At 37.5% G+C, this 13551-nt stretch overlaps 1 protein-coding gene across 1 annotated transcript; it reads right to left on the reverse strand.

Annotated features, from left to right (window-relative positions):
* Nucleotides 1-1508: 1508 nt before the first annotated feature.
* On the reverse strand, nucleotides 1509-12254 carry zbtb32 (zinc finger and BTB domain containing 32). The gene is made up of 5 exons (XM_084944764.1): nucleotides 12159-12254; nucleotides 8522-9573; nucleotides 7318-7421; nucleotides 5552-5716; nucleotides 1509-3282 (listed from the first exon to the last, which is right to left on the reverse strand). The coding sequence occupies exons 2-5, from the start codon at nucleotides 9541-9543 to the stop codon at nucleotides 3053-3055; spliced, it is 1521 nt and encodes a 506-aa protein (XP_084800890.1). The 5' UTR covers nucleotides 9544-9573; nucleotides 12159-12254; the 3' UTR covers nucleotides 1509-3052.
* Nucleotides 12255-13551: the final 1297 nt, after the last annotated feature.

Genomic DNA, 13551 nt, shown 5'->3' on the forward strand with positions numbered 1-13551 from the left:
AGTCCACACTTTTTCCATCAATTGTTCCGTCTGTCCTGCTCACATCTCCAATGGTTGTACGCGTTGTCATTAACGTGGCTTCACTCCACATCAGCCACGCCACTTTGCTAGCTAACACCGGTGTCGGCACATAAGGACGTTGATTAGCTGCGTATATACGAATGTGAATCGCATTATTGGCTGGATTGTGGGATAAGATGGGACCGTTCTAATTCCATACGGGAGCAGCCAGTCACCTACTGACTAACAAAACAGAATTGTTAAAGTTTTAATTTTAATTTCAATTCAGGTTAGATTTTTTTTGTATGCAACCCAGATTTTCTGTGCGCAGAGACCGTGCCAGCAGTGCGCAATTGCGCATGTGCGCAGCTTAGAGGGAACATTACAGCAGACTGTACTATGCAAGTAGTAAATGGAGCTTTTTAACATAGCAGATTAGAGCAGGGAGCCAATAAGGCCTTAGCCAGCCTTCCTAATAACTCTGCTCTTGTACTGTGCATAGTGAGGCAAGATACTTTGCTAACATGACACATGCAACATATTTCTACTTTTGTGCTTTTACTGCTACAATTGGCCCATGATCACAGTTTCAGCCACTGGCTTCGACAGAGGCCCGAAAGAGTCGGGCTTGCAACATGTTTCAAATTCTTTTGTTGTAATTTGGCACAAAAATCTGCAGCATATGAATACTCAGTAGTATGGTTCACCATTTCACTTTAAAGAAAAAAAAAATCGTTTTGTAAAAGTGGTTGGGAAAAACGAGCTTGGTAAGAATATGATGCATAAATGTAAATGAGTGCATCAAAATGTCAAATTTCACAGCGGTTGTATTATTTTGGTACGTTTTATTTACACAAACGAAATTCGACATGTCACTGATCTGTGACTGGTATTGTACCTACGGACTTGGTTCTCGTACCCCCCCTCCCCACCGCCCTCCAATTGCCCGGGAATACCCACTTGCGACTGCGTCACTTTCCGGCTCCTACGCAGCAGTCGGAGCTGATAGCGCCCACTCACAAAAAAAAATAACCAGACGCGCCGCAACGCGTTTCAGAAGCGTACTAGTGTATCTCCGCCTCGTATCGCTTAAAATAGTCCCCCCTCTCTTTTTTTTAACGGAAGCAGCGTGAAGCTGCACCGAGCAGTGAAGGAAGTCAGACACAGGAGCGGCGCCGAGAATCCGACCACTTTTGTACGTGCAGACGTCTTCTATTACGCCCTCTGTGAAACCGTGCAAGGACGGAACTAAGCGGCTCGACTTTTAACAAACGTAATCATTTTTTTTTTTGCTGCGAGGTGCTGCACCGCTGTTTTGGATGAATTACAGCCTTTGTGAGATGCACCGTACATGTACTAAATATAAGTGGACACGGACCACACCGCCACACAATATGTGACTTATAAGGTCATTACATTTACTTTAACCAATACCAAACAGACCGACTGGAACCAAACCTTGAAAAGGGGACCAGGAAAACAACTGCTTGTCTTTATAACATGTACTACCACCGCATTGATCACAATTCGACGCATCCTGTGTGAGGTTCTAATGGCTAACTGAACATTTAGATATATTATATCTAAATTATACTATGATATAATCACATTATATCATAAAATAATGTGACACAAATTCTCAGATTCTGATGTGTTTAGTTAATGGGACCTCTCATCTTATTATAGTGACTTCAAAGCTATGTACACTCTCACTCACACGTATGTATATATATATATATATATATGTATATATATATATATATATACACACACACACACACACACACACACACACATATATATATAATGCACTTTGCCTTTTTTCTTCATATCTATGTGTATTTACGTCAACGTATGTATTTATGTATTTTTAAAAAAATAAGGTGAAAAATAAGGGTACTTGCTATGTGTAATGTAAAGATTTTGCACTTTGCATTTTATGTTTATATCTACGTGTATTTACATCAACATCTGTATCGATGTATGAAAAAAAATTAGAGTGAAAGATGAATAATGTTTATTTATTTATTTCACAGCTAATACACATTTAGGATAATGCTGTACAAATCAACAAATACATTTTGATGGAAACAGACCCAAGAGCTTCACTGAAAGCTCATTCCAGGAAGCAGTGTGCAAACATACATAATATGTATGTAATAATTTCAATCCTGAAACTTGTATGGCGCTTTTATGGAGGTATTTAAGTTGGCAGGCCTACCTCTGAGTGACTTTTACTACAGCACGTCCAATAAAGAAAAGAAAGCGCTCAACTATTCTCACTATCAAGCTTGGTATAGATGCAAAAGCTCTGTGATAATACTGATAATATAAGCTAACTAGTCACTATTAATGAGAGGACAGGTGTCATCTTTTTTTAAATTTTAGCCTCCTTTAAACTGTTTTTTTTTATATTAACATTTTTGCTGCCAGTTCTCTCACCAGTACTGTTACAGCTTAAACTCATCTTGACTGTTTCTGGAGAAATCGCCTTTCTTTCTGTCCAGAATAAGATAGATGTGGACACTATGTTGCATATTTCAGTTGAAATTTGTCATAATGTTACTGTGGTTCTCCTCAAGAGGGTGCTGTAAACCTAAGTCAGACACACAAAGATTATACAACAGTCAAGTGATAATGAAAGTCAGAGAGAAGATGCCTGCGTCATTCGATGAGGATAAGCTGTTGATGTGGCTTTAATGCATGGTAAACACTTTCAATATCTTTTTCTGACATGTCACTGGAAATTAGTGCTGTATTGATCTGATCTGTAGTTTTGACGGCGAATACAGAACAGTTGCAGTTTGTATACAAGTTATTGCTACACTCCAGTTTGTAATCTTGCATTTCACTTAGGGGTAAGTGTTTAATGGCCCTCTAGATTTCTCAAACATTACCATACATACTTTTTTTTTTAAATTTTACCTTTAGAAATATAATTGATGCTTAGCTGTGTGTAGGCTATGTAATGATTATAGCTGAGAGGTGCACATTACAGCTACACTCTTGAGAACTTTGCGTCGATGGAGGCAGTTGGATTGTGAGGCATGGCTCAGATGTGGGAGATGTACAGGTAGGTGCTGTTGATGCTCCAGTCAGGGGGGAAGTCTTGCACTGCGTGGCTCTTGATGTGTCTTTGCATGGCGACCAGGCTGCTGCAGAACTCCAGGCACACTGTGCACTGGTACGGCGCAGCCCCGCCGTGAGTCCGCAGGTGCTTGATCATGGCCGAGTAGTCCCGTGAACGTTGACCACAGAGGCGACACTCGAATGGTTTTTCGCCTTGAAGCAGAGAGAAGAAAGAGCAGGGTAGGGGCACAGGAAGGAAGAGAAAGGAGGTGGAAGAGAGGAGCACTCACTTGAGAAACGGTGTTTAAAACATATTTATTTTCAGCGTTTTACAATCTATTTAGCACGGGCCTCTGTGCCAGTAGATGTAGTATGTGGGGTTATGTTTTTTTGGGTTGTCTGTATTTATGTAGGCTACATACGACCTTGAAAGCCTCAAGGGATTTTTTTTTCCTTCTTCATAATTTGCACAAACATTCACTTGTTATCAAGAACGCACTGATGAATTTGATTGTCAAAGTCAGTTTCACACAGTGAACTCTCAAAGTACCTTTTTTAGCCCTACTTGAAGAATTCATCAGATAAATAAAAGATTTTGTACAAATGTCTGTTAGCGTAAAATTACATTTTATATCTGTAAGGTCAAAGGTCAATTTTACTGTGCCATTATCATTTTCTGTAAAAACATTTTTTCCCCCTGATCACTATTAAATGCCATGACCAAGAGACTGTACTATAGGTCGTGAGAACACATCTCACAATTTGAATACTGAATTGGTTCTAATTTGGTTGAAGATATAAATTTACTGATTGGCATAAATTCTGGTGAACATGCAATGTTTAATATTTAGTTAAATCCTAAAACTGTTTATTGGGTCAATTTTTCTTTCGCTCTCAACAGATATACTTCTTAAATGAGTAAACATGAGTAGAGTAAACTGGGGCACTTTTATGCAAATCATCCAGCTTTGCACCACTTGCATCTGTTTTCCACTAAGTCGGTTTTTCTATTTGATTGTAGGTCAAAGCAACACAAAATGAAATAGATAAATATCAGCTTAGTCATTCTGAGAAAAAAAAATTACATTTTCATATTAATAAAATGTGCTGACAAAATCTGTGCTTATAAAAAAAAGTCTACAGGTAGTGTTAAAAGTCTAAAACAAAATCCTTTCCAAAGAGCTTTTAAACATCTAAGTGTGTGAACGCCTGAAAAAGAAGTGACTTATTTATGAAGTAATATACCTGGGAATTTCTTTTTAGTGTCTTCTTTCAGTCTTTCAGATACTCGTTGATATGTGAGACATCAAAAATTGCTCTTAAAAGATGTTATTATGAAGAAGATCTATCCTAGAACACACTGGCCTATCTGAAAGACCGACTCATTAGCTAAACAGACCTCAACTTAAACAAATTAGCTCATGTCCTTTCCATCAGTGCAATTCATTTTTAAATTCTCTTCTTTTGCTTTAAGCTTCTGAATCCTACACTCCCAAAAATCCAATATGCAGAGCAAATGCTAGACATTCATCATGGTGAATATTTCTAATGTCAGTGTCTCCAAAGTAATCTTAATAATAAAGCTTTAAGGAGTGTTTTGGAAATGTATTTTCTTTACTATTTAGTATTTTCTCAATGTATAGTATTGCTTTGCAGTTAAATACAGACATGCCCTTTGTTGACTAGATTCTCTGTTGCGTGCAAGTTTCAAGTCTGCAAGTTTCATATTCTGCAAGGTTAGCTTCATAGTATTAGAATGAGTGGAAAACTCTCTACTTCCGAAGATGTTCTGCAGTAATGCACATGGGCCCGGTTGTACATTTAAAAAGTGCAGACACTTTTTAAATGTACTGAAAAACACAAAAACTTCTTAGTTATTATATTATACTTAAAAAATGGTATAACTGTGACAGTTATTCATAAATTCCTTAATTTGGCTGTAGCCTGCCATGCCATGTCTCTGATATGATTTTCCAAGTCCCACTGACTTAAATGGTAAAAATGGTAAATGGCCTGCATTTGTATAGCGCTTTACTCAGTCCCTAAGGACCCCAAAGCACTTTACACTACATTCAGTCATTCACCCATTCACACACACATTCACACACTGTAGCTTGCCATTCACACACTGGCAATGGCAAGCTACATTGTAGCCACAGCTGCCCTGGGGCGCACTGACAGAGGCGACAACGTCAGACCTTTATTGCTGTTGTTATTTTTAAACATGCTTTTCAAAGTCAGAGTTGGACGTCATTTTGTAACTAGGTTAACACTTGTGACCTATGTTTATAGATTTTATTTAATTTCTTTTTTTTTTCTAAATTATTAGTCATTGCTGTGGGTAATCATTTTCCATCAGTGTCAAGCCAGAGGATTCTTTGCTGCACTATAAGTCAAAAATTCTCACAGCTGTCTTTGCTGTATGAAAAAAAAGTAAATAATCTGATACGCTGATGCACTGCTGTTGAAGAGATGCGCTTACCAGTGTGTACTCGGTGGTGTGTGTCCAGCTGATGTTTCAGACTAAACTTCTTAGGGCAATGTTGGCACTGATAGGGTTTTTCTCCTCTGTGGTCTCCTCTGGTCTCTGATTCATGCGGTGTAACGTCTCCTCGTCCGCAGAACCGACATCCTGTGCAGGTTTTGCCTTTGAAAACAATCAAATTTTAATATAAAAAACAGATCTTGGTGTGAATATTGTGGTGACCTTTTCTGTTGTAAGTTGTATGTTGTCAGATAGAAGCTGCTTGCATTGCTTGCTGGAATGGAACTACACAACAACAAGATATTGCATAAATGTGGCTGAATCTATAGTAGAGCTGCGACGCTGAACAATCAGGTAGTGGATCACCAGAAAATGTATCTGAAAATAATTTTGAAAATAATTTGATTAATGCTGGCATGTTTGTATCTTGCAAAAAAGAGAAGATCTAACGGGTTCACAGCTGGCTCTGCAAAATTGTGTGTTAATCGATTTCTTGATAAATAACTGTCAGATAACTGTTAGTGATAATCCCGCCTTAGCTGATATTAGTAGTCATGCTCGCAGAGTCTCTTGCTCTGACTTGCTAACTCAACCAGCTGTTTCAAAATAAATAACCACAGTTTTTGCCAGACCTTTAAAAACCGATTTTAGTCACACAGCATTAGACATACAGCATTTCACTTGCATTTCTAAGGCACGTCTATTTTTGTTAAGCATCCTGTTGCGAGACAATAAATTCAGTTGGTACAAGCTTACCTTCCTGTCACTATGCACGCATATCACCTCTAAAAATTATAAAGGTGTGATTTTTGAGGTTAAGGTAGCACCACTGAAGCTTTACACTACCTTATATTTTTTAGGGTCTATCAAGTAAAAACATGGGCCTCATAGTTTTAGACAGGATGCTGAAAGGAGAAGGGGGAGTACTGTAGTAGGGGAAATTGAAAGAATAAACCACAACAATCGAACACTTACCACTCTAAACACAAGCTACTGAGACCTGTTGTCATTAGTGCATTTCCTGTCCAATATATCACTTCTTGCTAAAAAAAATACCTAACCTCATATAAGGTTTGAACACGTCTCTCTCTGTTTTGTAAAGATCTAGAAATAATATGTGTGTTTCTCGGTTGATTTTTACAAAATAATAATACTAATAAAGATTGTTTTACTGTTATCCTTACTCTATGCAGCAGCAAGAAAACTCTGAATTTTATTTAAGATGCAGCTGCTGGTAAGACACAGTTTTACCATTGTCTAATCTGTTTAAGCATGATCATAATGTTCCATTGAGCAAAGATATTCAACATCTGATAAAATATTTATCAGGCTGATTGTACACTTTCGTGTGCACACACTCACCCACACAAACATGCACACGCACAGATGGTGTAACTCATTTTTGTGTGGATGAAATGAATATTAGAACGACATAATAAATCGATATGTTTGACTTTTTTGGCATGGGACAAACCACTGTTGCGATGCAGTACATACTGTACTGCATGTATCTAGCTGTATCTAGTAACCACACTACTGCTCCTGCTGCACCCTGCTTTCAAAAACCACAACTCTTTTTATCACTTTCCATTGCGTTGCTACAGCTGGAGTCTGCAGAGGTTAGGGGTCATGAAAAGAACTTTTTACTTTTATCTTGTTAAAATGATCATTTCTACACAGGATGATCACTTTTACAATAATAATGTAGCTTCAGCGTGTTTTGATTATTGAAAGTGTGTGTTTTGTGTTTCTCATATCATTACCTAACTGTGTGGAGACTGACTCCCGCAACACCGGATCATTGCGCAGACTGCAATGTTGGCAGTCTTGACCTCTGTCTTTGCTGGCTTTGGACACTTCGGGGTAACTGAGGACACACAAATTAACAGTTGCAAAAAAACAAATGTACTAATTATACCTTTAATTTAAAATGTAAACCTTCATTTGTCTCCCAAAGTCACAAACCACAAATATATATATATATATATATGTATATATATAAAAAAGTTTCTGTGTGCCGACTTCTAAGGCACACCTTCAAAATGGCACATGGAAAAAAGTCAGTCTGCATACGTTTTACTGCTTTATGTGTTATCACAAATTACGTCCCTCAGACACTTAAAACTTCCTTCCTCTCAAATTTCAACCACAATATACTTATATGTTTAGTACATGCTCAATGCTAAAGAAAAGACTGAAAAGAGGTAGACCAGACTAAACAGTAAAGGAAGATTTCAGTGTGTGGAAAGTCTCGAATTTTGCAAAGGAGGGGAGAAATTTAGGGGACTCCCCGTTATGTTCTATTTGGTTTTGCTGTGAGGAACACTGCGCAATGTGTATATGCTAAATTATCACATAAAAACAAGGTGAAGTGGGTTATTGCTTTGATGATAAATGAAACTTACTATATATCTATATATATATAGATATATAGTAAGACATATATATATATATAGATATATATATGTAGTATAATATAGTACATATTTATACATATATATATATATATATATATATATATATATATATATATATATATATATATATATGTACACACACATATACATATATATATATACACACATATATATATGTATATGTGTGTGTATATATATATATATATATATATATATATATATATATATAGATATATAAACATTTATAAAGATATCTCTTTTTTAGCCCTTTTGCGCAGTGGAAGCTAGGATGATAACTTCTCAAAAAAGAATTTCACAGACCTGGACTGGCAAGGAAGTGTTAACAGGTGAAACTGATGTAGCTGGAAAATGCAGGAGGCTTGTTAACACATATCTACCCAAAAAGCAGTGAGTCAGGTGTGGTAGCTGTCACAAAGGAAAAATTGAGCAAATCGGGGGATTCTAAATTACTCTATTTGAGGAAAAATTTGGAGATAATGACTAGAAAAAAAAAATAAGTTTCCAAAATCATGTCCGAACTGTGTCTTACCTTGGTTCACCAGGTTGAACAGTCCCAGGAAATGCTTTCTGGCTAGATCTTTTTCTTTTTAAAAGGCTCTGTTTGATTATGTTTCCCATTCGAGTCGGACCAGTGTAAATGTTTTGTGCATAGCGGGGGTGGAAGCCTGAGTAGCCCATTATGGGGTTCTGACCTGGGGTTTGAAAATGAGAACTTAGTAGGGGGAACATTTGGGGACTGGAGAGAGAGTATGGGTAGGGTATAGAGGACTGGTTGGGTGACTGAAGAGGGTGAGCTGCAAGTAAGCTTGGATAGTTTTCTGCTATTCGCCGCAAGGTGCTCACAGAGTCCCACATGTTTGTAGAGAAAGTCCACGGATAAGAGAAAGAGGAATTGCTACTAGCAGGCTTGGCAACAGCACTGTTTCTGCTGTGAATTGGTTCTGAAATAGGGGACAGTTTGGCCTTCTTTCTTGGGGGTGATGGACTGCTGTGGGTCTTAGTAGGAGTAGAGGGTGAAAGGTTTTCCAAGGCAGTGCCTGCCTCATTCCCAGGGAAGGACCTCTTAAGCAGTTTATCCTCATGAAATGGACTTGCGTTTGGATGTTGATCTTGTCCCTCTGGAGTCTCCTTTTCTACTTTGACATCAGTGGTTTTGTCTCTTTTTTCCTGCTTTTCTGCTCTGCAGTCAAGAGTGTCCAGCTGCTTCCTGCACTGATCCTCCAGTGGCTGCATCTCTAGCAGTTGTGCAGCTTTCAACAGTAGTTGCAGATCATCCACAGAGACCTCAAGAGCTTGCGTGTAGGTGAAATCCAGAACTTGCTGGAAGGTGTGAGGTGAAAAATACTCTAGAGTGCAGCGTACAGGGCTGTCTATGTCTCCGCGGGCTAGCTGCTGTGCTAAAGTTCTGCTAGCACAGGCTAGTACTAGACGATGAGCCCTGAAAGTTTGACTCTTTACCGAAATTATAGCATCACAAAGTGACCCTGAGCGGCGTAAGGCATCTGCTTGCTCCAGGAAGTGGAAGTATTGGGTGTTGTTGATTCTGATCATGTCTGAAGGTGTAGATGTATAATCAAAAGTCTGAGAAGAGAAAACCAAAACCAAAAGAGATATCCCATCAGATTATGCCCACTCTATCTGAAAGTTTGTTCCATCTATTTGCCGCATTGCTATGTGACATTTCCAGAAATGCTAAATTGTATGTTGGAAAATCAGGTTGAAAAACAGCAGCACAGATTGGCTTGTGATTAACAGATATACTTCTCTGTGGTTTGCACTGTTTTTTTCCACCCTTTCCAAAGAGCATTACCTATAGTGAAAGCTGAGGGGGCAGAATGTACCCAACATGATTATTACAAAGATATTTATTATTTGTGTAATTACAAAGAACCGATGTAACTCAATTTCATTTTCAGGGACTTCTCAAAACAGTTTTTTAAAAGTATTCTTTAAAAAAAATCCTGTATCTTTTTGTAGAGTCATATTTGCAAGAAAACTTTCCTCAATCACTACTGTGTCTGTTATCATGTTTGAATGCCTGGCTGCTGTGTGGAAAAACTCTTATGTGAAAGCTTTGATATTCAGAGTTCACATACACACTCTAAAGCCACAAAGCCCTAACAGTATATGAAACCATGACTAATGACTGTACACGCGTAAACATGAGTAAAAAGTTTGAACATCAACAACAATAAGACCATATTTGAGTACAATAAACATCAGATGCAAGATATTGCAGGGGTGGAATATGTAAATATGTAAGTATTTTTTTTGGAATTTAACATTAATATTGAGAATACATGGATGAAGAGGTTGTGGCTGTACGCTAAAACTACCGGATGCCTGAGAGTTTGTCATCTTCACACCGTCTGAAGTCTAAAATGAACCTTTATGATTATACAGTGTGCGGTCGGTTTCTGAAGCAGAGGTCACAAGTACTGTGAGCTATTTCAGAAGGTTTTTTTGTTGTCTTTTTTTGCGCAATTGCAAACCCATACCCGTACCTCGATGGTGACTGTAAATGAAAAGTAAATGTGAAACAAAATGACATTTAGTTGTCTCATTACTGGAATTAAAAAAAAAAAAAAATGTGCATAAATGATGCACCAATCAAAATCTTTTGTCTTGCGTAAATATTCACGAAAATATTTTACATAAGCAATTTAATCCTTTAAAGCCTTTTAAAAGCGTTTTAGCTTGCTTTAATTAATTTCAAATTATTTTTAGTTTTTATGTTTGTCAATTATTTGGCTGTGTCTCATATGTAAGTGTAAGTGGTACAGCATGGAGCAGTGAGAGTGAAAGTGACAGTGGCGCAAGGCCATTATCGAAAGTACAAAGTTACTTAGTGCTTCTGTGTACTTGGGTTTGAAGACAAGCTTGAGGTTTCATTTGAGCATGCATTTATTGTTTTTTTTTTTTTTTTAAGTCAAGACAATTATTAAATGTTTAATTCTAAATAAACAGTGTCGAAAGCACATAGGGAATTCAGTGTGCAAATCAAGCTTATGTCAGTTTAGTGACGCGTATCGTCCGCATAGATGAATATAAAGTCCGTTGACCCGTATTTCCCAGTATGGCATTTACGGCTTCAAATATAAAGATATATTAAGTATACGCGCATATAGTGCTTTGATTTTGCAAAGCTACATATAAAGTAACTTTCTTTTCAGAACAATTAAAATTTCTGGAGTACAATTTTCGTCATTTTCCACATAGTCATTTTAAGTGACCTGCATTTACGTTAAAACAGCGCCAATAATGATAATAAAATACCAATGTTATTGTTAAAACATTATCGTATTAGTTGTCACAGTCGTGACGACAATATAATTAAGCATGTAGATACAAACTAACATTACATAATGTATTTATAATCATTAAAAAAAATTTTTAATTAACAACATTATTTTAAATCCAAGGAGATTTTGGTGAGATGTGAAAAGAAATGTGTCATGAACAAATCTTTGATCTGTATATTGATGCTCTTGTCTTACTTGCAAAGGCCTTTCAGGATTATTGATGTCTTTCAGAGTGCATTATGTGCCAATTCATGCACTTTCATTTTAACTGTGATTAGAATGTGTTTTCAAATACTGTGCTGACTTTCTGGTGACATTTATATAATTCCAATAGTACTGTATAATTTATGATTGTTCACTGTAGTGCATATAGAGGTGCTCTCCTGGAAGCTGCTGGCCTATAAATGTTATTTTATGCTGTGCCCAAAGTTCACGCTTACCTGGTTTAAATCTATTTGTCTTAATCTAACTGTTTATTTGTCATAAACTGCCTGGTATAAGATATTGTTCCCACTGCAGCTGCTCGGATCAATGTAGACCTGAGTTGTGCCATAGTTAGCAGGTGTTTGATCTCCTTTTAGTAAAAGTATAATCAATGTCAATGTAAAGCCTTACACATTTGACAAGAGAAGTAGTTAAAGTAAACCCTTCCAGAGCTCACACATAAAGCACTAGAGTTGAAACCCAATTTATAAAACCCTCAACGGGCAACATATCAGTAGCACAGTGCTAAGTTGTGTTTACAGTAGATCAAAGATTAGACAGTTAAAAAGAGCAAAGATGAGAAATGTTGAGGTGCATCTTCTTGTGGTTTCAAGTGTTGGAAACCTAAGAAGCAACAAGCTGCATGAATGAGGCACTTACCAGATGTTTAGTGAATATTCTCCAAGGCGAACGATGAGCTACCTCGCATCATGACTGTGAAGCGACTTCTAAAGTGACATGTCTGTCAGGGCACAGGTTACACTGTGGGGCAGGGTGGTTTCCTCTTTTGTCTCTTCAGTCCCTCCTCTTCATGTTAACTCTCTCTGATTGGTGCTCTGATTACAGTGCTAAAAGGCTTGCCTTTTGTGATTAAAGATGGGGACTTTCTGTTAACTAAACCAGTACTTTGTTAAATTTTGCTTTGCTCAAACCACGGAGGAAGTTTTGATAAGGAATAATTTCTACTTCTTGTATAAGTGTCATACAGCTATTGTTGTCGAATACAAAACACAAACCAAACCAAATTAACAATGAAAACTTTTTTGAAAATGAGAGAGAAAAATGAGGACAGTGGTTGAATGGTAATGTTGCACACCTGTACATGTTGTACATGATTTCCTCACCTCCTACTTCATTTGCTGGTCACTACATTAATAGACTGTTCTCTGCTGAGACAAAAACCACTTCAAAGACAGTCATCTGTGACAGGAAACATACAGACCAAAGCCCAGTGGTACTGATATGTAGGGCCGAGCTTTACTAAAAGCTGCGCTCTGAAAATAGAAATATCTGCTTTGGCCTTTCGATATGTCAGATGTTGGCGTGACAACCTGTAAAAATAGGCCAACTGTAGCGAGCTGGTCAGTTTGTCAGCCCGTGATGGTGGAGTATACTCTGTGCCTTTGCTTGCATTTAACGGTTTGTTTTGCCATATTCCTAAATTAGCTTTAATTTTTAAGCTAGTTATTTTTTTCTGCTACATTTTTTAAACTTAAAGGTTGTTTCTTTACATTTTTTTGTTCAGCTCAGGGGGAGACATCATGTGATAGGAAAAACATGCAGATGTGCCATCTTTTTAAAGAATTCATGTTATACAGTATAATTTGGGCTCTTCATACAAGTGTAAAGAAAATCAGCAGTTTGTCAACACAGATGAGCATTTTCCACCTAAAAATGATTAGAGACCACCGAGTGAACCACACTCGTCATTAGAAATATTTGCATTTACAAATTTAATTGCAGTTACAAATGCCCGACAGATTATTGAGAATGTGGGCGTGTGTCTGTCTGTGAATGTGGGCGGACCACATTTTGCCATTATTACACAAACAAAGATACGCGCACACACAGAGGCAAGGCTCACAAAGTGAAAACAGTAACTGCCGAGCTGTTAGGAGGGCAGAACGATCAAAAATGACATTAAAGCTTGTTCTCGAATATTTGTATTAGAGTGAAATCAAAGAGCTGTGACCCACTCAGGTATGATGTGCATTCTGGATGCTCATTTGGTCAAAATCTGGGGAGATTCAAGGCTGATTCAAGATCTTTGGCT

The sequence above is a fragment of the Perissodus microlepis genome, chromosome 11, assembly GCF_051167445.1.
Source record: "Perissodus microlepis isolate ML-2025 ecotype Zambia chromosome 11, ASM5116744v1, whole genome shotgun sequence".
NCBI classification, from domain to species: Eukaryota; Metazoa; Chordata; class Actinopteri; order Cichliformes; family Cichlidae; genus Perissodus; species Perissodus microlepis.

Excerpts from the sequence above, each read along its gene's own strand:
- zbtb32 (XM_084944764.1), bottom strand. The coding sequence starts at position 9,543 with ATGATCAGAATCAACAACACCCAATACTTCCACTTCCTGGAGCAAGCA. Across the intron at positions 5,717-7,317 it reads GTCAGTCTCCACACAGTTAG|GCAAAACCTGCACAGGATGT; the intron begins GTAATGATATGA and ends TTGTTTTCAAAG. Across the intron at positions 3,283-5,551 it reads ACACCACCGAGTACACACTG|GCGAAAAACCATTCGAGTGT; the intron begins GTAAGCGCATCT and ends CTCTGCTTCAAG.